Source organism: Chelonia mydas, chromosome 13, assembly GCF_015237465.2.
Source record: "Chelonia mydas isolate rCheMyd1 chromosome 13, rCheMyd1.pri.v2, whole genome shotgun sequence".
NCBI classification, from domain to species: domain Eukaryota; kingdom Metazoa; phylum Chordata; order Testudines; family Cheloniidae; genus Chelonia; species Chelonia mydas.
In genome coordinates this window covers 4,817,585-4,843,723 of record NC_051253.2, presented here as the reverse complement: position 1 = coordinate 4,843,723, position 26,139 = coordinate 4,817,585, and the positions used below count along the sequence as shown (strand labels likewise).

General features: G+C 41.6%; 1 protein-coding gene across 1 annotated transcript in view; it reads right to left on the bottom strand.

Annotated features, from left to right (window-relative positions):
* The window catches only part of PRPF6 (pre-mRNA processing factor 6), a 35,299-nt gene that overhangs the window by 4,915 nt on the left and 4,245 nt on the right, over positions 1–26,139 (bottom strand). Inside the window, exons 5-19 of the mRNA XM_037915224.2 lie at positions 25,201–25,377; positions 23,457–23,612; positions 19,794–19,888; positions 19,303–19,459; positions 18,890–19,052; positions 14,897–15,015; positions 13,994–14,212; positions 12,192–12,314; positions 11,162–11,283; positions 9,762–9,900; positions 8,580–8,699; positions 7,064–7,240; positions 5,710–5,843; positions 4,968–5,059; positions 752–866 (exon numbers count right to left, since the gene is read on the bottom strand). Of these exons, the coding sequence (XP_037771152.1) occupies positions 752–866; positions 4,968–5,059; positions 5,710–5,843; positions 7,064–7,240; positions 8,580–8,699; positions 9,762–9,900; positions 11,162–11,283; positions 12,192–12,314; positions 13,994–14,212; positions 14,897–15,015; positions 18,890–19,052; positions 19,303–19,459; positions 19,794–19,888; positions 23,457–23,612; positions 25,201–25,377 (2,108 nt within the window). The remainder of the gene's footprint in view (positions 1–751; positions 867–4,967; positions 5,060–5,709; positions 5,844–7,063; positions 7,241–8,579; positions 8,700–9,761; positions 9,901–11,161; positions 11,284–12,191; positions 12,315–13,993; positions 14,213–14,896; positions 15,016–18,889; positions 19,053–19,302; positions 19,460–19,793; positions 19,889–23,456; positions 23,613–25,200; positions 25,378–26,139) is intronic.

Sequence of the window (26,139 nt, the reverse complement as noted above, 5' to 3'; positions counted from 1 at the left end):
ACTAGCCCTTCAACATTTGATAACTCAAAATTTGGTCTAGGCAACAAGAGAAAAATGATATTTTAGTCTTGTTTCAATTCCTAAATGGACATTTGCCTGCTTCACAGAAGCAAATTCAGCACAATTGGCAGCTTATACTCAGGAAATGCCCAAAATGAAACAGCATGGGATGACGGAAGCAGAGCTGGAAAAGCAGAATACAGCAGGTCAAGATTATGGGCCACTGGCAGAATTTGGGGACTAAGAGGGCAGGCGGGGAAGAGACGGAGTTTAAATAACCTGTCCACATTAAACTGGCACAGTGCCAGCACAAGCAGCCCATGTTTCCATGGGCATGAACAACATATCCTAAAAAGTAAAAGCAATGACAGCTTGTCTTCAAGTCTTTGTCAAAGTTATGTACCAAGGTATCTCCTGCTAGTGATGTTTTCAGTGTACATAAACCTAACACTAGAACAGATCTCAGCATGAATCCACTGTGTTCCTACACTTCCTAGCTGACATTAGTACTCTGAGAAAAGGCAGACAGCTTGTGTTCAACCAAGCGAAAGAAGCCGATTTGCACTGATGCTCAGAGGCAGCTATACAGATGCATCAGTTGCTCCTGGATTTGAGGCATATCAATACTGTATTGAAGCAAGACCACGTGATACCAATCTGCAGCAGTGTTTTTGTTGTGTATGTGACCTCAACTTGTGTCCAGAGACAAAATGTCTATTTTTACTTAATTAAAATAGGAATAGCTACTCACTTGGCTACAGCCAACAGGACGTGAGGGTCGTGCTCACACTTCTTCAGGGCATCCACACTTTTGGTCTTTCGCTGCGGTCTTGCCTCAAGGAAAATTGCTTCTGACCACAGGATTCCTAAAAACCAAATAGGAAGATTCCAATTTTTGTTAAATCAGAGATTAAAAGGCCACATTACCAAGAATTATGAGTATGATAGATGCTTAAATCCAGAATGGAGTGTCTTTACTGTCTCAGACTTTCAGGCCAGAAGGGACCATCATGATGATCTAGTCTGACCTCCCGCATACGGCAGGCCACAGAACCTTACCCACCCACTCCTGTAGTAGGCCCACAACTTCTGGCTGAGTTACTGAAGTCCTCAAATCTTGATTTAAAGACTTCAAGATACAGAGAATCCACCACTTACTCTAGTTCAAAACAGCCAATGACCCATGCGCCTCACTCTGAAGAGGAAGACAAACTCCCTCAGGGTCTCTGCCAATCTGACCTGGGGAAAAATTATTTCCCAACCCACATATGGCAATCAATGAAACACTGAGCATGTGGGCAAGAACCACCTGCCAGACACCTGGGAAAGAATTCTTTTAACTCGGAGCCCTCCCCCTCTAGTGTCCCATCTCTGGCCAGTGGAGATATTTGCTAATAGCAGTCAGGGATGGGCCATAGGCCATTGTAGGCAATCACACCATCCCCTCCATAAATTTAGCAAGCTCAGTCTTAAAATAAGTTAGTTTTTTTGCCCCACTACTCCCCTTGGAAGACTGTTCCAAAACTTCACTCTTCTGATGGTTAGAAACCTTCATCTAATTTCAAGCCTAAACTTATTGATGGCCAGTTTATATTCATTTGTTCTAGTGCCAACATTGTCCCTTAACTTAAATAATTCCTCTCCTTCCCTGGTGTTTATCCCTCTGATGTATTTATAGAGATCAATCATATCTCCCCCTCTACTTTGTTTTGTTAGGCTAAACAAGCCAAGCTCCTTAAGTCTCCTCTTGTAAGATAGGTTATCCATTCCTCTGATCATTTTAGTAGCCCTTCTCTGCACCTGTTCCAGTTTGAATTTGTCTTTCTTAAAGACAGGAGACCAGAACTGCACACAGTATTCCAGATGAGATCTCACCAGTGACTTGTATAATGGTAACAACACTTCCCCATCTCTCCTAGAAATACCTTACCGGATGCATCCTCGGATTGCACTAGCCTCTTTCACAGCCGCATCATATTGGTGCTTCATAGTCATCCTGTGATGAACCAACCTAATGCTCAAATAGCTATTACCAAAACTCACTAACTTTGTACTGAATGTTTCTTTATTTTGTGCAGTATCAGCTGCTATTCCCTGAGTACTGAGACTCCAGCTTTGAAGAGTTTCTACAATACACACTCTTAGCTTTCCATTTTTTTTGGTACTTCATATACTAGGTATGTGCCGGCCCCAAAGACTTTCAGCTGAGACCACCACACAGTGGGAACAGTGCAATATAGAACTATCCTCAAACCTCTTCTGGAGACCCTGCATCATGCAACACACGTGATTGGTGTTATGCGGTGGCCATCGGCCATTTATGGATGCATCTGTAAGCAATGTTTGAACACGGTTATCCCACAAGTGCAGGTAAATGTTTTAATTGTACAGACAAATCACACGCATTTGCCTACATACTAATTCAGTTAATTCATGAGTGCCAAAAGGTGGGATACACTCATCAGCTTTCCAGTGGTTAGCATGAAGGGATAAACGGTCTGGTGAAACTTTCCACAGCTCTCTTCATGCACCCAGTATATTTCCCAACAACACTGCCAACAAATTATTAGAAGCAAAGCTAAAATGCCTTGAAAATATATACATTTCTAGTCGTCTGCTACGAAGGGGGCACTTAGTATGAAAATAATAGACCACACAAGGTCATTATTGGCAGATTGGCAGTAGCTAAACTTGAGCCTGGTCTACACTACAAAGTTTTGCCAGCAGAGTTGTTGGCTAGGAGTCCGGGGGAGGGTGGAAATCACACCCCATAGCCAACACAGTTATGCCACCAAAACCCTGGTGTAGATGCAACGATGCTGACAGAAGAATGAGCTGGAGCAGCTATGCCTGCAGAAGAAGAACTTCTGCCAGCTTATACTGCATCTGCCCTAGAGAGCTCTGCATCTGCACTACAGAGACAAGCCCATAGTGAACAAACCGGACCAAAAAGGTAACCAAATCTCTCAGATAGGCAGGAGTGAAACTGTTGAGGGTATGTAATTTTAATTGTGTGGGACACACTACATCTATCTCTTCAAAGCGAATCTGACAGGTAATTACCCTCAGGAGGAAAAACATTAAGAAGCTATAAAACATACCACCTGGAAGTAGTTGGAAGAGTTTGATGAAGAACGCTGAAGTCCTCCCAATGATCCTTACTGTACACTGCTGCCAAACAGGCCAGTCACAGGAGGCCCAGAAAAACTGCTCTAAATGCCCACAGAAGTTTAAGGTTACACATCCCCAGAGAATTTTTCTTTCATTGCCAAAAGCTGAAAAGGAAATCTGCTCAAAGGAGCATGAAATCTTCTGGTTCACATGTCAGCCAGCCACACCTGTGGAACACTCTCGATCTGTGAAAATCTTTAGAAGTCTTACATCTGTCAGGATTCCATCAAGTGGTTCAGAGCAATAGCTTCCTGTAAGTGGTAGCCATGTATGCACCATAGGTAAGGATACGATTCTGTCACAGATATTTTTAGTAAAAGTCATGGACAGGTCACGGGCAATAAACAAAAATTCATGGAAGCACTGACCTGTCCCTGACTTTTACTCAAAACATCCCTGACGAAATGGGGAGGGAGGAGGGTCCAGCACTCTGCCCCCCAGCCTGGGAGCTGCAGGGCTGTTGGGGGTGGGGGGGAGGGTTCAAGCGGTGGCAGTTGGGGAGCTGTGGGGGGGGCAGTCAGCAGTAGTGGCCAGGGAGCTCTGGGGTCCCCGTGGTGGCTGGGAGCTGCGGGGGGACCCACCGCCATCCACAGAGGCTCGGCTGCTGAGGCAGTCCCCTGCTGCTTGCAGCGATTGGTCAACTGCAGGGCCCCCAATGTCACGGAGACTCTGGAAGTCATGAATTCTGTGACTTCCACGACCGCTGTGACATAATCGTAGCCTTAACCATGGGGGGGGGGGGTGTCTACACACACACACACACACACTCACTTTGTTCTGATTTCACTGATCGTTTAGAGCAAGAATTTTCCCTTTGTCTCTTTCAGGGCTTCCCTTTACTTGCAGGGTATATTTGTACCAGTGTAGAAAAGTCCATGACCTGACCATGTGTTTTATGACTATTGTGGTATTCCACAACAGGGGGAAAAAAAGATCCTTAAAATAAAAAGCTTTTCTTTCTCAAGATTATTTACCTATGTAGTTGCTACACAGCTGTTATACAATTGTGACTAGGAAGAGAAGTCAGCAATCATGAATGGCAGGGAAGGAGGTTCAGGACGAAATACTTCTATGTGGTTCATGCTACAAAAATGTTCAGAAACTCTTGACCTAGTGGGAGGGTGGGAGTCAGAACACTTGCATTCTAGTCCTGGCTCCAACACCAATTTGCTATGTTATCCTTAGCAAGTGCACACAATTAGTTTTCCCCATCTATAAAATGGGGATAGTATTTATCTATCCCATGGAAGTGTTGTGAAGGTGCCGACAAGCTACGATATAAGGAATTCTTATGAGTGCACATCTCGTAATGGAAGATGCAAAGAAATCTCATAATTTTCCCACTAAATCATACCCTGCTGAACAGTTCTACTGCACAAATGATCTCTGTTAACCCAGAGTGCTTTCATTCAATCCCAGAACTCATCACCTCTTTTAAACAGGAGCCATCAGTTTAGTTCTCAGAGGAAAAAAAAGTTACCCATGCCCAAGATACTCTCTCAGGAAACCAGGAACCACAAACTGGACATAGGCCTGATATCACAATCCAAGCAGCACTGCAGAAAAACTGAACCACCTGTGAACAATCCATGCCCTTTTCTTCAGGCAAGAGTCAAGACCTCTAACAGATCTGCAACACTTCTTCTGAAGAAGGAAATTACCACCTCCTACAGCATATCATAATCTGACCGGTACATAAGACGACATGGCTAGTAGAAACATCTTAGAGAGATGAGGAAACCTCTTATCCACCAAGCAAAAATAACTGCATTTCAGAAAAATCAGCTCCTCCTTACCCGAGTTGGGACATTCCTGCAATGCCTTGGCCATCAGCGTATTAGCAATGTTCTTTAGTCCAGCTCTGTATTCTAATCGCACGGACTCTAACCTGGTGTGGAAAAGATACCATTGTCAACATCTCAATTCAGTATCTAAGAAAGCAGGAGCCCACCAGTAAGACATTTCATTTGAAGGACATGGGACTTGTTAAGAACACATCTACCAGTGCTCTCTGCACAGCTTCCAGGAGACTAATTTTGCTCACTCTCATAAGCTCATTGGGCTAAATGTGTTCAGCAGGAAATCGTGGAAGAATCAATGACTATCATAATTTTTCCATCCCCTGGGTTAAGAGACAATTGTGACCTTTATTTTGTAACTCTCATCTTAGATAAAAGCATTTTGAGGAGACTGAATTAACATGGAAAAGGAAAGACCTGGTTTCAGAACGTTAGTTTAAATTAATCTACAGTTTCCATTAAAAGAAAACAGCTGGCAACCAACTGCATTCCCCAAACAAGTAACATGATGGCAGCTGTGTCCTGGAAGAGCCCCCCAGAGGACTGCAGGTATTCAGAAGGGAATTGTTGTCCCCAAAGCAAAAGAGTGAAATACCCAGGATTTCCTTCTGGCTATATGCGATAATAGAGAATCCATGCTTGGATGGCAGGAGGTTGGGGAAGGGTGAAAGGTGGTCAGCATAAAAAATACATTGCCCTTATTGTTCATGTGTACTCAGTTCAGCTCTACACTACTCACCAGAGGTCTGGATTCTTTGGATTCTTCAAGCGAGACTTCTCCAAGATGGCTCTTGCTCTGGTCAGTTGCCCAACTTTCTCCTCCAGCCTGGACAGCAAGAGCCACAGGGGCGTGGAATGGGGGCACTTCTTCAACTGTTTAAAAGAAAGCAAACAAACCATGGTTTGGGGCAACAGGGAGAGATGACAATGGGGAGTTTATAGAATTGACTACTTTTTATGCCAAAGCTGCAGAGCAACTTCCAGAGAAGCGAATCCCCAGTGAAACTCTGTGAAGTATGTGGAGAAGGGGGAAATGGGAGTCACTGGTGTCACTTGATATTTTTCACACCCTTTCTGGTGAGTTTTATTATAGGAATCCCTGTGAAAAATAATTTTTTGTCTTGTCTCTTGAAGTTCCAGGGGAAAAAAAGGGCAATGCATTGTATATTACTGAGCTGCCTCAGTGTTATGAGGAAACACACCTTGACTAATGGGTGTATTTAAAATCTGTGCCGCCTTGAGATGGAACATAAAGTGCTGCATCAGCAGAGGAGAACATGGTATCCAAATTTAGGTTTCCTTTGACTTTAAGGGACTTTAGGCCACTTTTAGCCTCCAATTACGAACATGTCTCCAAGTCAGTTTCATGGCTAATTTTAAGAGCATTCACTCTCTTATTCCACATCACTCCCAAGACGTGCCCCAAATATATTTGGGGTATATGGCAGCATGCACCTTTTTGGTGGCTAATGAATCTCTTTGGACTACTTAAGCTCTCTCCTTGCACTTTGTTCCTCGTAAAACCTACCAATGGGTACTTTTTTTGCTTTGGTAGCCATTAGAATATTAAATAGAAAAAGTAAATATTTTAAAGGGGAGCTTGAATTCCCCCTCCCCCCAATCAAGAACAAGCATATGGCCAGCTTCCTCTTAACATTGTCAATACAACTGAAAGAATAGGTAACTCAGTTATAGCATAACCATAGTCAATCTACTTGGATGTGTGGTTTGATGTTTATACTACAGAGCATGAATGTGTGGCGAAGAAGAGATTAGCCTCTCATTTTACACAGACAAATCTGAATGCACCAAATACATGTAACTTGGAAGGATCTTGGAATGAATATTGCTCTAGTGGAGGATAAATTCTATCCAGAGACTCTGGTTTAGATGTTCATACTTTGCTCAGCCTCTTCACCTAGCTATTCCTATGTGATCATTCTACCCTTTTAGCAAGATGTCAGCATCCAGCCTACCAGTTTGCAAGGGACAGATTCCTACAAGTTATGGCTTTTGCTTTGAGGAAGACAGTCAATACACAATTTCCTCATACTGGAGGCATGAAGCAGAGATGGAATCATATCCATTCTTACCCCTTGATTATAGGCTTCCCGAGCTTTTTCTATTAGCTCATCTTGCTCCTCGATCTGCCCTTTCATCATCCACAGCTTGGGGAAGTCTTCATAGTGCTTCAGGGCTTCCTCACAGAGCTCCTGGGCAGCAGCAATGTTCCCAAGCACCCATTCCAATTTCACTGATTTCATAAAGACCTAACACCAGACAAGAAGGTGCTTTATCATTAGCAGTTATTGATCCAGTAACATATCAATGCAGTGGATTCCTTGTTCCACAAACATACAGCTATTACATTAGCAGACTAGGAACAGACTTCTGAAAACAGGAAAATTAAGGCTAAAAAAATTCTGGAAGTCAGCAACAGCTAGAGATCAACACAAAAGTTATCCAGGAGCTGGAACAGCATGATCAAACTTAACCTTTGCCCCAACTATAAGCAGAGTACATACAAGTGATATTAAAGAAGTATTCCAGACACAAATATTTAGGCAGTAGAAGAGCATATGAACATGAGTTTGCTCACCGGCTTTCCTATCACACCCCACTTTCCTTTACCAGGTCTCTACCACAGTTGTAAATGTGGCTCCCAAGACCTCTTTCCCTCCTTCCCCACACTCCAAAGCTCTGAACTAGAAGGCTAAGGACTGCCACATACTGCTTGCAATTCTTCGCTTTAACATTTAGAAGGGCCATTGTTGAGAGGTAATGTGCTTCTTGCTGGTCCAGATTGTGAAAGACAAACTAAAAATCAAATACAGACTGCAAGACATTTAGATACTATTAGCTTCCCACATCTTTGAACACCCCCAATAGCCCATGCAAGGAGCAAAAGCATCGAATCTGACATACGAAAGTTTCACAACCCTGACTGCCAGGTAGAGAGGAATGTTGAAAAGATCAAGGATGAGGGGTAAATTTTTTAAATTAAATTTTGCTTTATTTTCCCTATTACAAAGACTAGATCTATTTTGTTTGAGGGGTGGGGTGGGAGGCTGTTTTAAAATGGCCCAATTGAAAATTGGCAAAATAACCTCTGCCTACACATAATATTGCTAGCTACATCCTACGGATTGACACACCAGTGTAGTTTTATATCACAAACCAGAAGAGTCTGGCCTTTTAGATAACATGCCTGTACTAGGAACTCAAAAAAATATGCATTAGAAAATCTTCCCTACAAATAGGATAGTTTCATTTTTAAACGTGAGAAATGAAATGCAAGACATGCTTTATGTAACATGTCTATTACATAAACTGTCCGTTGTAACTGGGAATTTCTTGACCTTTGCCATCTGTGTAACATTCTAAAGTTTTATTTGATCCTAGTCTTTTTTCTCCATAATACGTTTACTTCATGTTGCAATGCGCTGGGGAAGCACTTTAACAAATCAGTCATCTCCCTGCAAAGCACAAATAGCAGGATGCCATCTGCCAAGTCTCTGGGGCCAGGAAAGTGAAGGAACTTCCTCTTCTTCCCGCCCCTCTCCCCCACATCAGAAGAAGACTGTCGTTCCACCCATCACATGTTCTTACTCTGGCTGTGGGGGCACTGCTACGCGCTTTTGCCAGTAATCTCCTCGCTCTTTCATATTCGTTGTTTTCAGACTCCAGCTTCACAGCAGCCAGCCAGATCTCTTCACTGTTGGGGTTGGCCTACGAGAACAGAGTGAAATATATACTCTGATTCATCAGAAGATTTAATCCTTTGTTTGGTTCAGATTAAAACTGTAATCAGGCCCTTGTGAATCTGCACCAGGATTCTTTCAGCTCTAGCTCTTCGCAATCATCTATGGCCTTTTAAGGTTATAAAGAGTTCTCCCAAACAGACCCACAATCCAAGGATCTACGCCAGTTTAGGAATTGGACATTTAATTTCTAAACTGCACAGAAGAGTTGGTCCTTGAACCTTCTTCTGAACCATCAATTACAGTGAAAAGATTATAATGCTGACGCAGGGACTTTTTTTTATTACCCCTGAACACAGTGCCTGGCAAAATGAACCCTTGATCCCTGACTGGGGTCTGTAAGTACTCCTGCAATACAAATAACTTCAGGGCATCAATGTTGGGAAAGGTTCAGAGCTCTAAGAACAATTAAAAATTCCAAGAACCTAGCTGTGGAATCAAAAATCAGTCACCTCCAGTAAGAACAAGTCTCTGCTGTCATTCAGTTTTACTACCACTCTGCTCTGGAGGCCCCACTCTCCTCAGCATCAGCACTATGGAGCTCCCCACTCCTTTCAGTGTCTAGAAGATAACTTCCTTCATTATGCAGTAGGCTGATTATACTGGTCCAGGCTACAGACAATTACAGGGGGCAAATAGGAGGGCACTGCACTATCTGTGGGTGTGATCCTGGTTCTGGAACCCAAACCTGTACATTTCAATGAATGGAGGAAGTAGACTAATTCATCCAGAGGAACCTGCTGATAGTGGGGAGACTGCTAATTGGAGAAACTGGGCTGGGAGTGGCAATTTTGAAAGGGTTGCAGTCTACAGGGTTGCTTCCAGCCTGCTTCTCTTTTCTATCTGGGAAATACAGAAACAAAAAGGAATGTGAGTTTTGCCATTTTGAAAGGCTAACTTTGCTGCTGTGGGAGCTCAGAGCCCACTCTAGAAAGGACCTACTCACTTGCTTTGCTCTGTCCCACCCTGGCAGTAATTAATTTATGCATCTGCCAAGTGCTCAAGTCTGTTAAATGAAGGCTACACCCACCTGGAAAGCCAGGGCCAAAATGCTTCTGGCTGCAGGCACATCTCCAGCCAGCCACTTTGATTTGGCTCCCATGAGCCACAGCACTTCTGCTTTAGGACAGTGAGCCACCGCTCTCTGCAAGAGAGCCTCCAGCGATTCCCTGAAACGAGAAAATGTGAGCTACGATAACTCGAAAGCACAGCTATAAAGCTGAAGTGCCAGACCCTACTTCAATTATTACTCGATGTTATAAATAGTTATTGTTGCAAAGTCCAATGCTGTAAACTCTGATAAATCATGTCATAAGGAGAAGGGGATGGGTTCTTTTTCCATGAAGTTTCTAAAATCAATTTCCGAAAAGGGCTCGACAAAAAGTGAATCGTTGTTAAGACACCATCATTTGAAGCAAGGGTTTATGGAGAGACCTCATATACAGCTTGTGTGTCTTGGAAAGTGCTGTTCAGCCCAACAGTAAACCGTACTACATATGGGGGCAACTGAGGAAGAAGTCTTTTCCAGCAGTATCAGCTGAAGTAGCCTGGATCACACTGATAAGAGGTTATGTTTTCAGTAGAGTAAAAGTTTATATTACAAGTGAAATGCGGGGGTAAAAGTCAGTCACCACCAGGAAACTTGAAAGGCAACTGACAGCAGTGGAGGAAAAAACAAACAAATGTGCTGAGAAAGCACTCAAACATTACAAGTTAAGTCTCAGATCCCGCAATCAGTTACATCTGAGTAGTCTCATTGGCTTTAATGGGATTACTTGCGAGTGTGTATGTGTTTGTAGGATTGTGGCCATAGGCCCTTACAAGTTTAGCCCCTCTTCCAAGCTTTCTAAGGAGAAAATATTAGATGCATGTGACACAGCACAAACTTTAGATACACTATCTGCAGTGGCTTTTCTTTTCTTTTTAAATTTAAGTTCATGAATGATCTTAATCAGAACAGTTATCTGATACAAATTAGCAAAATTTGTAATTAAAACCTGACTGAGGGCCTCCCTGCACACACACTGGCTCACCGACCACCCAGTGTACCTGGAGAAGTTTAAATGAAACACATGCTAGATTTCTAAGTGACTTACCATCCTACATTCCCACCATTTCTCAGATGTCCCATTCCCAAGCAGTTTAACACCACGTCCATATCATTCCCACATACCAGGTAGCCCCAATCACCAAGAGGATTTTTAATGACTTCACACCAGTATTAGGTGCTGTCTACCACCATAAGAAATTAAACTCATCTCTGCATACAATTCCAATGGGTTTTCATCAGCTCAGAGACTTTCTAAATCCTGTTATTCAATAGTTTGTGGTCAATTTATTAGCTTCTTTGCCTACAATAACCCCAACCCACACACTTTAGAACTGTAAGAACACCCTTTTGGTAGCATGAGAAACATGCAGCATACATACCTGGTTCCATGGTTCTTTTCAAAGTAGGCTGCTCGCAACCAAACACTTTTCTTGCTTGGGAAAACTTGTAAGGCATAAGCATAAATTGCCCGAGCACACTCTAGGGCATTGTGAGCAACACACTAGAGAAAAACGAAGGGAGGGGAGTAAAACAAAAGAGAGTCAGTAGAGGGCCTAGAGATATAATGTGCAGGATAGAATGACGAACATATCAATGGTGACACAGAGCTCAAGGTTTTACAAGAATTCCGGTGACTGGTATTTACCAAGTCCATATATTAGCAACAGGACAAACATCTGAATAACAATCACTTAGTGGAAATTAAATATATACTGGATTCGGAATAATGTTTTATTCTAAATAAGGTGCAATGGTGGGATTCTCACAAGCACCTAGGAGTCTCAGGAACATGAATGCCATTGATTTTCAATTGGGCTTGTGCTCTTAAATCACTTAGATGATTTTTAAAATCCAATGTTTTTAAAATTGGTCCTATATGCTTGCATATGCATTGCGTACCTACAGAACTCACTGGTGAGCATGATTACATGTGCACACATGGCTTTGTAGGCTCAATTCCAGGTTAACATATTGAAAGTGTAGCTTTGGAAGTTTTATAAAAGTAATACTGGTAATTTAGTTGTCAGTGCATATTCAGTCTGTCCAGACTGACAAAGAAATCCAGTTAGATTATGTAAACATTTGAGCTAGAATTTTCAGAGGAGCCTAAGGAAGTCTGCCACCTAATTTCCTTAGGTTCCTTTGAAAATTGCCGCCTTGGCCTACAATATCTACTCCTATTACTGCAAAATTTCTGCGCAACTAGCAGTCTCTAGAACAGGAAGGTTGCTACAACTAAAATTGAGAAGTGCTGACAGAACTCAGAGACAAGCTTGCACAGAATCTGTTGGCATCTGGCCAGTAATATCAGCCCTTCGGTTTCATAAAAAACAGATCTACCTTCCCAATTGTCAGTCCCTTTCCCCTACTATAATTCAAAGAGAACAGAAAGGCCATAATCGGACATACACTATCTGCATCTTCCATCCAGGTATGTTTCCGATCTTCTTCTTCAATCCCAATCCCAATCACAGCTCGCATAATAGCCTGACACGTGGCCACACTCCCAGCTTTATCACACTCCTCAGCATCCTAGAGACAATGAGAGCAACACTAAGACAATCTGTTATTTCAGTCTGAAAAGCCAGCAAAGGAGACAGCACATTCTGTAGCATCCTTTGAGCAGGAGAAGACTGACAAAGCATGACCTCTCCAGCCTGGAAGGGTGCTCTCTCTATTTCACAGATTCCCTTTGGACTGACCCAACTGTGGATTTTTCCAAAATAAAATGCTGAAAACTATGAAGGGAAGTGAGGGGAGAGAGCATGAGAAGATAAGAAACGCTCCAAGACAGACTGAGCCGTGAAACCTAACAAAAATCCTGTGTGTGAAAACAAATACACAAATTGAGGATGGTGGCATCAGTGCTCATAACCTCAAAATTACTGAACTTCCTTTACATTTGGCTTGATTCTCAGATCTCAATGTTTAAATAAAACGCTGTCGGCCACCACCAAGTTAAGAAACATTTGGCACATTTATCAGAATACACAGGAGAAAAGGTTTGTTTTAATATACACAACTCAAAAAAGGCTAAGCAGATTTTCTTGAAACCTGAAAAATAAAATTCTGCTTCTCACAGGACATCCAGCATGGAAAATTCCAGCACTACAGAAATCTGAGGAGGAGGACAGCAGGTTTATAATGGAATTTTAATTTCAACCCTCCTTAGATTGGTTCCTATTGCTATAAATGAAGTTGTATCTGGTTTAAATGATAATGGGAATGGTAGTTTTATAATTCAAAAATATAGTTTCCTTACTGAAATTCTTTTGAGTGGTGTGCCAATTGTGCAATGCACAGGTGAAGAAAAGCTCTGTGTAGCTCAAAAGCTTGTCTCTTTCACCAACAGAAGTTGATCCAATAAAATAGATTACCTCACCCACCTGGTCTTAGTGCATATATAAGATTAAAGTTAACAGGGTAGGCTCAGACACTGCCTTACTTGAATTTTAGTTTGCATTCAGAACAAGAGCGTAGCATATGAAAACACTTTGCTGCCTTCATGCACTCCACCAAGTGCTTTAGGCCAATAAAATAAGTTATTTTAAAATAATTTTCTGCCTTTCAAGTGCAATTTTTTAAACAGAAGGATTAGAACATTAAGCCAATTGAGAGGTACATTACAGAGGCTATTGCCAATCCAGGGGCTTTGCAGGCATCATTGTTACCCAAAACATTCAGATATGGACACTGCACAAAATCGCTCCCCTACTTTTTGCTGTCCACATGCAATCAATTACACCCATTTCTTGTAATGTGTTGTTGGAAAAGGTCTCCTTTTGGTGAGTAGATGGCTCTTAAACCAATAAATCCAGGTGTAGGTAATACACAAAAGCACAGCTGGAGGCTTGTGCCAAAAACATCCCCATACAGCAGCTGCTTGAAGTAGCAAAGTTTAAAAAATAAAAAATAAAAAAAAAAAGATGTAAATCTGACTACAGTAAAGTACACTCTCCAGCTTGATTGCATGTTACTCCCGACATACCACTTAATCATGGCACTAGCCTGGTTCCTTCCAGCTCAGATAGTTATTGATCAGAAGTGACTCAGACATGGACACTGGTTTATATCAGAAATGTTAAGTTCCATATTATTTAGCATCAGTAGACTTCAGAATAGGAAGAGAATGAATAATCTGAAATGTGACTGTAGTTCAATACTAGGATGCACAGAAGGGTTTTTTTAAAAAAGGGAACACACACAAGTACCTGGATCCACTGCTCCCTGTTGATTTCTACCCCATTTGCCCTGAGGGACGTGATAGCTCTGTCAATGATTTTCTCCACCATCTGAGTGTTTCCATTGGCTTCCTCCAGTTTGGCAGCAGTTATCCAAATGTGACGGTCTGTTGGAATGTTCTCACGGGCTTTGTTTAAGACTTTGCGAGCATTCTCGTATGTCTCCAGCCTTGCCAGAGCAAGCCAGAGCTGGACAGCAACAACAAATTATATATTAAAACAAGGAGACGACAACACTTTATACAGCAGTATCTGCCCAGTCAACAGGAGAGAGAGAGAGAAGGCTTTGGTAGATTCTCCCCATCCCACATTGTAGCTAGGCTGCAAGATGCCAATATATAAGTAATAAAATAATCAGAGTTTACCACTGGCCTTGAAAATTCAATACCTCTTACTCCAAATGTGTGAATATGTTGTCTCTGTTGGACTTCTGCAATAATATCTTCTGTTGTGCTGTCAGTTGGATTTATAGCTCAATATATGGTTCAATGTTTTTAAAGTGAATAAAACAGTGGCCTAGGTAATGTGTGTGTGTTTGTGCAATTATCATAAATGCATGTGCAAATTAGGTAACTGTGCAAGCAAATATGCCTAACTAGCCACTTATGGGTACAATTACCCAATTTACATGTACAATTACAGGAACAAGTACCCAACAAAATGCGGTGTAAAAACATGCTGAAAACCACCACCTGAGGCGTGCAAATTAACCCAGAAAGATACTGCCAGACCGGTCTTGCTGGTCAGTTAAAATGCCTGGTAAATCCGCACATTGCACTTTACTGTCAACTTTGTTTTTCAAACCTTGTAAACATCAGATCCTTTCTATACGAATATCCTTAACCTGTAGCAGAGAGAGATTTGTTGACTTACTTCCACACTGGTTGGGCAGCATTCCACTGCTCGGCTCAGCATTATCCTAGCATCTTCAGGTTCTTCTAACTCCACTGCTGCCTTCCACAAGCGTACTGAGTTCGGAACATGCTCAAGGGCTAGTAAGGTGAAATAATAATATGAATCTTGGTAAAGAAGACTTTTACAAGAGAGAGAATGCTGTACTGGCAATAATCACTTCTGCAAATATAGCTATCCCTTTTCTTTCATAGAAGTCTTAAAAAAAAATCATTAAAAGTTTTGCTCACTGAAAAATAAAAGGAGTTGGAGAGGAAGAAAAAGTACTGTTTGTCCAAACCAGAAGGTCCTCTTGTTTCTCTTCAGCCAGTACAAGAGATGGAATTGGAGCAAAATCTAGCCTGAAATTCCACAGGCTGCAGAAGTCTTAACTGGTAACATCTGTGTTAATTCTTTCAGAAACTGCTTCAACAGTTGTCAGAACACAAAATCAGGAAAGCAAGGAAGCCATAAAGCACTGTTTCCCCAATTCAAGCCAAACAAAAGTGATTTTCAGACAACTGTTGTGCAAGTTAAAGGCTTTTCCACTTAATCTTGACTGTGCCCAGTTTGAGATTTTAGAGCTGTTAGATATTACAGGTCTAAATAGGGTTCAAATCAATTTTAGAACATTATGACAAATGTTTTAGCTCCTTAGGACAGGCATTTTGTTACTGTGTCTTTCACTCAGGTATAAAAAGAAGCACGCAGGGATTAATTCTGACAAAGACAGATATGACAGAGGGTGTTCTATATTTTATTTACAATCTCTCGCTGCTGAAGTTGGATTAATGTACCAGACATATATTACTCCTCCTCCTCCTCCCAAACAAATCTTATCCACTACAGCATGAAACCCACAGCGTCCTAAACCCTCCTTGTCTCTGCCATATAGACATCTTGGTGTGTGAGCATATGCAAAACACCTTAACATTGAAAGTTCCTATAAAAGAGTCATGCATCCCAGAGAGTATAGATTTTATTCAATAGTAAATTTGTTCACCAGTACATCATGCATTAGACACCATCGTGTAGTAGGAAGAGAGCCTGAGATACAAGTCCTCGTATTAGAGGCCTGGTATGAAACTTGAGCGAAAGTAGTGGGCACCTAAACCTGGCCGAGCATCTTTGCACCTTCATGGATCTTGCGGTCATTGGGTGGTTTGCTCGAGGTCTGCTGTGCCGGCTGTCTGCGCAGAGCTGGGACAGCACACAGGGAGATCACACACACGCAGCCAAACATCTAACAATACATCCTAATTGTCAAAACCATCCCTCAACAATTAAGCTCTCTTTTAAGCATTTGCTGACAGTTTAATGGACAGTGGTTTAACTTTCCCCAAAGCGATCTATCAACATATTAACCAAAAATATATAAATTATGGTTTTGGAAGAGCTTTGAAAAAAATGTTCCAGGCCAACACTAAAAATATACAAGCCACTGAATTCTAAGTGTCCTTTCAGTAAAGATTCCATTTAACCAAGAGCTTTTCAGCTTATTTTAGTCTTGTCCAAGCGGTTTTTATCCTTGATAGAAATGCATTCCCAGCAGATTTTCCCGGATGTGCTGTCTGAAACATTAAACTTCAAAACAAAACTTTTCTCAGCTCACCTTTTGATACCTTGGAATTTAAAGTGACACTGTGAACTTAAGGAAAAAAAAATCAAACTTTTTTTTAAAATCTTTTCTTACTACAACCAACACCAAAAGATTACAACAACAGAATATTTCTCTACTTTTCAGGTGTTTTTTTATTTGATGCACTTCGTGTACATTCAGTTTCATTGTTTTGCCTCTCTGGTTAGTCTTCTCCATGCTTATATGGGAATGTTATAGCAATGGGGAAGAGAAACAGTTTTAAAAACAGGAAAACGTGATTGTAAAACCACAAAAAAACTGAAAGATGATTCCAAGGCAAGTGTAACATCTGAAATTACTTTTAAACTCAGTTTTTGAAGTTGAGCAGGTTTCAAGTTAATGGTGTCCCTTTAATTGTTCCAACAAAGGTCCAGAGAAGACAAAGATTGTTATCCTGAGCTTCTCTCAGACTCAAAACCAGTAGGAAATACATATAGAAAATTATTATGGTATTCTGACTAGCTGGACGTTAACTGTTCATCAAGTTTATAGTGGCAGGAGCTTTTCTTAAAGCATTCTAAATGAGTAATGTCAGCCTCTGATAGCTTTAAGTGCTACTTGGCAGGAAAGAGCATGTCTTTACAGACAGAGCATTAATTTCTACACCTCAAAATGGATTCTAGCACTCAGCTTGCTGCCTCACTAGAGAGGATAAAAGCATTAGAAGCTCTAGAGTGTTTGCTGGGTGATAGGATCATACAACCCACAGAAACAAAAGAGAAGCACATTACAGAATCATATTTCAGTGCTGTTACTTGGCACTTAGCCCTGATTATTTTCTGGTAAATACTGGTTAAAATCACCAGTCCTCACATGATTCCTGATCCAAATATCTCCAGGCATCAATTTTGTGCTGCACCATAGGAAGCAGTAGCCTAGGAACACCATGAAGCTGATAGTAACATGTGGAAATTAGAAGCAGCATGATAAACTTGTATTCTTTTCCACCTACATAAACAGCTATACACCAAACTTTTTACCAGATAATATTCTGAACTGAAAACTAAAAGCTTCTCACAGAATATACAAACTCTCTAATAATTTAAACATCAGACGGAAAAAAATAACTTGTGTACTTAACATGCTGTAAATCATCGTTATAATCCAGCTCACAAGTCAGATCCAGAAATCTATCACTTTCTCATATGACTAACATCTGTTTTTCTATTTAATACTTATTGCAACTCTTATAGGCACACACACACAGTTTAATAGCAGCAGCTGTGCTTAGCAGCACATTGCAGAACAAATTCTTTTGCAGCATCTAACCCGTAATTAAAAAGGCACACACAAAATAAATATCTGAACTCTTGCAAGTTCCAGAACAACAGCTGCAACCCTGAAGTGCAAATCTTTTATTCAAATGTTGGCAAATACAACACAAGTGTCATTTCATCACAGATAACTAACTAAGTTGCAACAGTTAGGTAGGAGGTAATTTACTTTCCTTGGTCCTAATCCTTGCAGCAATCATACTAGATGCTATGCAGTCATTTAATACTGTGGATTGATGCATATTGAAGATCTACAAAAACATTAAATCCTTAACCTTCTCCCTGGACACTTAGAACACTGCAGTAACTCTGAGTGTTTGTTACAGAATTTAAATGCTAGGATTCAGCAACTTGACAGGGAGGTAGTTTTAGTCTCTTCTGAAATGGGATTAGCAGATTGACTTCAAGCAGCCAAAGAATTAATGCTGTGGTGCCATGGGCAAGACCTCTAATTTCAGCACACCAGGATGAATCGGTCATGAGAGAGAAGTGCCAGCCATGCTGTTGTGTGCTAGTTAAGGAACAGGCATTACGAGTTTGAAGGAGGCAGTACACTTCAGATGGACAAGAGTTGTGATGGCAACAGCATAAAAGATGCAAGCGTTTGAGTAAATAATGTAGAGAAAAGCTATCTGTCATAGGAACATAGGAATGTCCATACTAGAGATCTATCCAATCCAATCTCCTGGATCCTCTGACCAGATGCTTCAGAGAAAAGTATAATACCTCACCCCTTGTAAGCCTCTAATAGTTAGAGGCTGGCTTAAGTCCTGAAGCACAAGGTTTAATATCCCTTCCAAAGTTTTTTTTGTCAAAACTATAACTCTATATCCAATCCCATTTTGATCCTGTTAAGTTCTTAGGATCAACAACTTCCTGTAGCAATGATTTCCACAGTTTAATCACACATAGTGTGAAAGAATATGTTCTTGCTGACGACAAGAACAACAACATTTAAACCCCCAGGCCATGCCCTAAAGAGTTTATGTTTTATTATATTTTTAGAAGAACGCTTGCAGGAAATTGAAGGGTTAGTTGTTATAACCCTGTAGAAGGTCTCACCTTTCCTAAGGACACGTTTCTTTGCTCGTATATCTGTCTCCAGTTCTGCTGCTCTGATATAAATCCGGACAGACTGTGGGAGGTGGCGGACTGCCTGGGCCACCACAGCCTTAGCCGTATCTCCAGGCTGCAGCCGGGCAGCTTCTAACCAAACATCTTCACTCTGTGGGTCAGCAAACAGTGAAACTGACACCCTTTCCATCAGAGCAAACAGTGGCAAAAGTTCCATAACAAGTTTAAACCAGAGCTTTTGGATAAACACTGTTCCAACTCCTCTGATAAGTTACAGGAGAGGTTATATTAATCTATACCAAGAAGCTTAATGGATGAAAATATGCTTTTAGTAAAAGAGCTAGCCACACTCTTTTCACAATTTTTTGGAATAATCAACAGGGAGGCAAAACAACTCTTACCTTGGGGCACATTTCTGTCCCCTTCATGATGAGGTTTCGAGCTACTTGCAGTTTGCCAGTGACCTCTTCCAAGCGGGCTGAAGCTATCCAAGCTGGTGGATGATGAGGGTTGGTCTCCCGCACAGATTTCAGAAGTAAACGAGCTTTCTTGATGTCACTGGTAAAGGAGAAAATACAAACAAAGCTTTTAGTAAGCTAAGGAACAGCTTTCCTTCACCAATAAGCTCCCCACACCCAGTTCCTCACAATCACACTCAGATGCACATTAACTCAGACCTCAGATATTTTTGCACACAGATAACACATTGTATACTACCACTATACCTTTGTGGAGAATATATTTCAATGTAACTGAGGTCAATGTGAAGGCTGTGTATATTTGAGATTTAACCCATTTTGGCCAGATACATTAGAAATATAAACTTCCATTTACATGCAGAAGGGTCAACCATTAATAAATGCCAAACCAATTCACCCCAAACTAGACTTACTTGATATCTCCTCCATGTGTAGGTATCATAGAATTCAAGTCTGTCAGATATCCTTTTGGGTCTACCACAGTTTGGCCACTCACAGAGTCAGACACCTGGGAAAGTAAATCCAAAGCTGATGAAATTACCAGTCAGAGCACTACAGTTTGGGCAATGAAAAATACAGTAAGAGTGAAAACACACAAAAACTGTTCTCTCTTAATTTACATGGTCATCTGATATGAAAACCAAAATGGAGTAAACTGGAAAAGTTTCAGAGTAACAGCCGTGTTAGTCTGTATTCGTAAAAAGAAAAGGAGTACTTGTGGCACCTTAGAGACTAACCAGTTTATTTGAGCACGAGCTTTCGTGAGCTACAGCTCACTTCATCGGATGCATAGCATATCGTGGAAACTGCAGAAGACATTATATACACACAGAGACCATGAAACAAAACTTCCTCCCACCTCACTCCCCCGCTGGCAACAGCTTATCTAAAGTGATCCTCAAGTAGAGCCATTTCCAGCACAAATCCAGGTTTTCTCACCCTTCCCCCCCGCCCCCCCCCCCCCCCCCCACACACACATACAAACTCACTCTCCTGCTGGCAACAGCCCATCCCCCTTTGAAACCCCTCTTTATAATGCGCATGATAATCAAGGTGGGTCACCTCCAGCACTAATCCAGGTTTTCTCACCCCCCCCCCACCCCCCCCTTTTTTTTCAAAAAACCACACACACAAACTCATTCTCCTGCTGGCAACAGCTCATCTTACAATGTGCACAGCAATAATCCAAGTTTAACCAGAACGTCTTGGGGGGGGGTTTGCAGGAAAAAAACAAGGGGAGACAGGCTACCTTGCATAATGACTTAGCCACTCCCAGTCTCTATTCAAGCCCAAATTAATAGTATCCAATTTGCAAATGAATTCCAATTCAGCAGTTTCTCGCTGGAGTCTGGATTTGAAGTTTTTTTGCTTTAAGATAGCGACCCTCATGTCTGTGATTGCGTGACCAGAGAGACTGAAGTGTTCTCCGACTGGTTTATGAATGTTATAATTCTTGACATCTGATTTGTGTCCATTTATTCTTTTACGTAGAGACTGTCCAGTTTGACCAATGTACATGGCAGAGGGGCATTGCTGGCACATGATGGCATATATCACATTGGTGGATGTGCAGGTGAACGAGCCTCTGATAGTGTGGCTGATGTTGTTAGGCCCTGTGATGGTGTCCCCTGAATAGATATGTGGGCACAGTTGGCAACGGGCTTTGTTGCAAGGATAGGTTCCTGGGCTAGTGGTTCTGTTGTGTGGTATGTGGTTGTTGGTGAGTATTCGCTTCAGGTTGGGGGGCCGTCTGTAGGCAAGGACTGGCCTTTCTCCCAAGATTTGTGAGAGTGTTGGGTCATCCTTCAGGATAGGTTGTAGATCCTTAATAATGCGTTGGAGGGGTTTTAGTTGGGGGCTGAAGGTGACGGCTAGTGGCGTTCTGTTATTTTCTTTGTTAGGCATGTCCTGTAGTAGGTGACTTCTGGGAACTCTTCTGGCTCTATCAATCTGTTTCTTCACTTCCGCAGGTGGGTATTGTAGTTGTAAGAATGCTTGATAGAGATCTTGTAGGTGTTTGTCTCTGTCTGAGGGGTTGGAGCAAATGCGGTTGTATCGCAGAGCTTGGCTGTAGATGATGGATCGTGTGGTGTGGTCAGGGTGAAAGCTGGAGGCATGTAGGTAGGAATAGCGGTCAGTAGGTTTCCGGTATAGGGTGGTGTTGATGTGACCATCGTTTATTAACACTGTAGTGTCCAGGAAGTGGATCTCTTGTGTGGACTGGACCAGGCTGAGGTTGATGGTGGGATGGAAATTGTTGAAATCATGGTGGAATTCCTCAAGCATTTAAGCAAACAGAGAGGGGAATTAAGAGGCTTAATCAAAAGCAGAAAAATGTATGCAAATGAGATCAGAAATTAAAGGGAAAGTTACTGAGGTAAAAAGATCCAGAAAGGGTGTTCCAAATGGCAGCTGCAGAGAAGACTGCTCCTTTACAAAGTTACTAGTTTTGGTACAGAAGCTGAGAGGGGAGGACTGAGTAGAGAAGAAAAACATCTGTGAAGCAGGATGGAGCCATGCTTTTAAGCTAGACCCTGTTACAATCAGAAAATAGGAACTGAAACCAAGGCAATGCAATCAAACCTCCCTATATGTGAGAAACTAGGCAGAAATAGCCTGCACATGCTGTGTAGATATGTGTAACTATGACAGACTGAATTTCCATGTTCCCGCTGAATTCCGATCTTGAAATCTGGTGCACTTACTATGCAATGCCAATTACAGAAAAATATTTATATTTGATATTTGACACACATCACCAAAAGTTCAATGGTGTAGACTTACAAAAAAATCCCATTAATTTCTTCAGTGAGCTGATCACATTAGACATTAAGACCTTCAGTTTTGAGAAGTTAAGGGAATCTGATATCACCTGTCCTATTGACTGGGTTTCATTCAAGAGAATTGTCAAAGGCAAGAGAACTTGCTGCAGGCACCAAAGCTGATAGTCACCCTAGCCATGAACTGTTATTTGTTATTATTACATACACTCTAGTTTTGTGTTTTAAAAAGTTGGCAAACGCATGAGAACTGTTGATTTTACAAGAAATGGCACTGGTACCAGCTTGCAATTAAAGATAACATGAAGCTGGCTTGCTTAGTTAATCCTTTCCTGGGATTTCCTTAAGGAATTTAGCTGAAGAGTAAAGTAACAATTAAATATTTGATTTTACTGGGGAGAAGGGACAATTAGAGAAAAAGTTTTTGTAATGTTGTCTACAGAAACATCCCCATGATTATGTCTCTAATAGGCATTTGCGTTTCATGCAGCTATTCATTCAACATTCTATGACTATGTAAAAACAAACATACTCTGTGTATGTATTCAATCATATCTGATGTTAATGATATGGTGCATTTTTTACTTCTGTGACAGCACTGCAGAACTAACAGATACAGGAAAGGAAGACCGATTCTGTTCTCTCACCTGAATCAACGGGACTGTTAGTTAAGTTCCAAACATCTGGCCAAATTTTGCCTTCAGTTATACTGCGCAATCCCTCTCAGATAATAGGTTGGCCAAGCAGAACAAAAGGTGCAATTTAGCCTGACAAATCTTTAATATTTGCAAATATACACCACAGAGTCAAAAAGCACACAGCTTGACTCAGATCCCGTGGGAGAGTGTAGTGCTGATAGTTAGAAATGCCATCTTTTCACTTCTGAACCAGAGGGAAATTTGCTCTTGAAATCACTGAAATAAATATAGAACTCCATGATACCATTTCAGAATAAGTGTTGTGTACTGAATGGTTCACTAATTAAGATAAGAGGAACAACCATCGCATCAAACTAAAAACTGACTCTGTAGGTCTGATGTTCATTTCTGCCATGACTGGCACGCTCAACTCCTCTGAGATGGTCCAGAATGCAATGACCTGTCTCCCAGAGAATTCCTCTAGAACAGGCCTGTAGCTAAGGGCTGCAGGGTATTCTTTTGATTATTATTGTCCTGCTTTTCAATGGTTTTTTCACTATTTAATATCCCAAAGAGAATAAAACAATAGTTTTTCAAAACCAGGCTTCATTACAAAACAAGTACACCTTTCAGGGTTATGGTGTTCCTGTGCCCTTACCTGGCTCAGTCTCATATCCATCAAGGTATTCCTGGCCTGCCCAATCTTCCTCATATCTAGTTCACCTGTCCCAGGTGTCATTAGCCCAGGTGTCATTCCTCCTGGATATGGAGTGTTCAAACCCCCTGGATACGGAGTGTTCAGACCGCCAAATTGCTGCCAAAAAATGAGACATCATGTTAAGGTTTATGCTGGGATTTACAACAGAACTGAAGGGAGTTAGATGCTCAGCTCCTATGGAGTTTCAACAGGTGATAGATCAGGGGTGGGCAAACTACGGCCCATCAGACGTTTTAATCCGGCCCTCGAGCTCCCACCAGTGAGTGGGGTTGGGGACTTGCCTCACTCCACCCACCTGGAACTCCCCAGCCCCTGACTCCCAATTCCCCTGATGAGCACCATCTTCTGGCACGCAGAGCCACACTGTGCAGGCGTGACTTCACCGCGCTGCTTCCAGGATTGGAATCCTGCCCCTATGCGGCGACAGCCCTCCCCCCCACCCTGCATGCAGCAGCGCGCCCAATCCCCGCCCAATCCCCTCCCAGTTTCCTATGGCCCCACCCTCGAGACCCTCGAAACTACCCAAGGGCCGCACCCGTCCCAGCTAGGGTGCCTCTGCCCATGACAGTGACTGGTATGACAGCCTTGGTGTCACTGCCGGCAGGGCCCCTAGGAGTCCCCGGTACCACCCTGTAGAGCCCCCCTCCCCAGTAACATCCCTTTTAGATCCCCCCATGCTAGACCCCCATCGAGTTCCCCTCCCCCACAGGGCATTCATGGCCCGCTATACAATTTCCATACCCAGATGCGGCCCTCAGGCCAGAAAGTTTGACCACCGCATGCTAGATGTTTATGAGTTTGAAAATCTTTCCCATAGTATTGCCAGTACAAGTTGAACAATTGCTGCCAAGTCACAGTATGAACTGTGGTTCTTATACTGGGAGTTCAATAACTTCCTATAGACTATCAAGTGGTACTATTCAACAATAAAACATGAGAATAGGTATGTTCTCAGATTTTTTTCATTAAGTGTCAAAAGACAATCATGACAATATTAACTGAAAGAATATTAGCAATAAAGTCATGTAATCATTTGGTGCCAATTTAAGTCCAATAAGTTTTCTCTTCTATCAGCCGATCACAGTACTCTGCATCCATTTAAACAATTAATTATGATCCAAAAACTTCAACCACTGACCTGTCAACTGAAAGTGAAATGTCTTAATTCTAGAAGAAATTGAATACAGTAGCCACTAAGGGAAGTTTAGATTCCACTATGTGTTACGTATTTGGAAAAGTTTCGGTCAATAAGAAATACAATGTTGGTTTACTGACCAAAATTAATTCTGGACACCCCTTAGCCAAACGGAGCTAAAACAAAAGGATTTTTAGAAGCTTCCGATGTTAAAACAAAAGGCTGTCTGATTATTCTTGCTCAGATTCTGCTCAGCTCCAGAGTTTGCTGACTAAAATAGAAGTTTCCAATAAGCCTGGGACTGCAACACACAGCAACCTCTTCTAAAGGCTCTCATACTAAAGAGGTCTTTCCATATGCTATTCACTTAAGAAAGGGTTATAAACCTAGTGCCTTTGTCTTTATTTTAAATGGAATTGCAGGATCTGTTCTAGGCAAAGAATAAGGCACATTTCACAGCCAAGTACTTGTCTTTAGCTACTATTAATCATTTTCTCCAATTTACCATGAGTAAAGCAGTAACTTCTCCATGTTTGTTTTCATGCTCACCGTTTGCCGGGGGTCCACAGAAGTGTGATTCTCCCCAGTCTGTAAGTGTTTAGCAAAGAAACTATCAGGAACAGGAGTCAGTTTCTCATAACGTGGGTTCCTCTGACGTTTGTTCCTAGCATCACCAACTTCTGGAATACTCAGCCACTCTTCCTCTGTGACTTCCGCTAGCTTCCTCTACGCAAACAAAAGCTGTCATTACTAATTTTAGAAAATTCAGCTTTTAAAATTTACAATTTTTCTATTGTTTAGTGGACTCTCAATCCATTGGTTTCAGAGAATTCAGGGTCAACTGAGTCCCATTTTGAAATAAAAAGTCAACACTAAAGAATTTCAGTGCACAGGGGAGTTGTATACTTTTAATAGGAACCCTCTTTGTACAGACTGGGCTCTTGACCTGATATTTTTATACTTTTGCCTTGTTAATTGGTAGAAATTGTTTTTAAATTTTAACAGGGTGTTATAAATATGTAGTTTAATCTGACTAACTGCAATGTCCACCTTGAAAGCGTTCGCAAAAAGAAAAGGAGGACTTGTGGCACCTCTCTAAGGTGCCACAAGTCCTCCTTTTCTTTTTGCGAATACAGACTAACACGGCTGTTACTCTGAAACTTGAAAGCGTTGAGAGTCAGGACTGAAATTTTTCTTCCTCCACATCAGTTATGTCAATCCTGGACATTTTAATAAAGCAGAATTGCAACATAGCTTCTCAGCTGGGTGACCGGACCAACCAACTCTCAGGGTGCAGGGCTTGTTTATACTTGTGGAGCCAAAAAGATTGGATACCAAAATTTGTGTATATTTTAAAACCCTAATATGCCCATTTGGAATGGCAATGATCACATACACCTACAACTAAATGGCTGGTAAGTATTTAATCCTACCAGTCTTGAGAGTACATACACACACAAACTACCAATAATATTGATTTACTGTTAA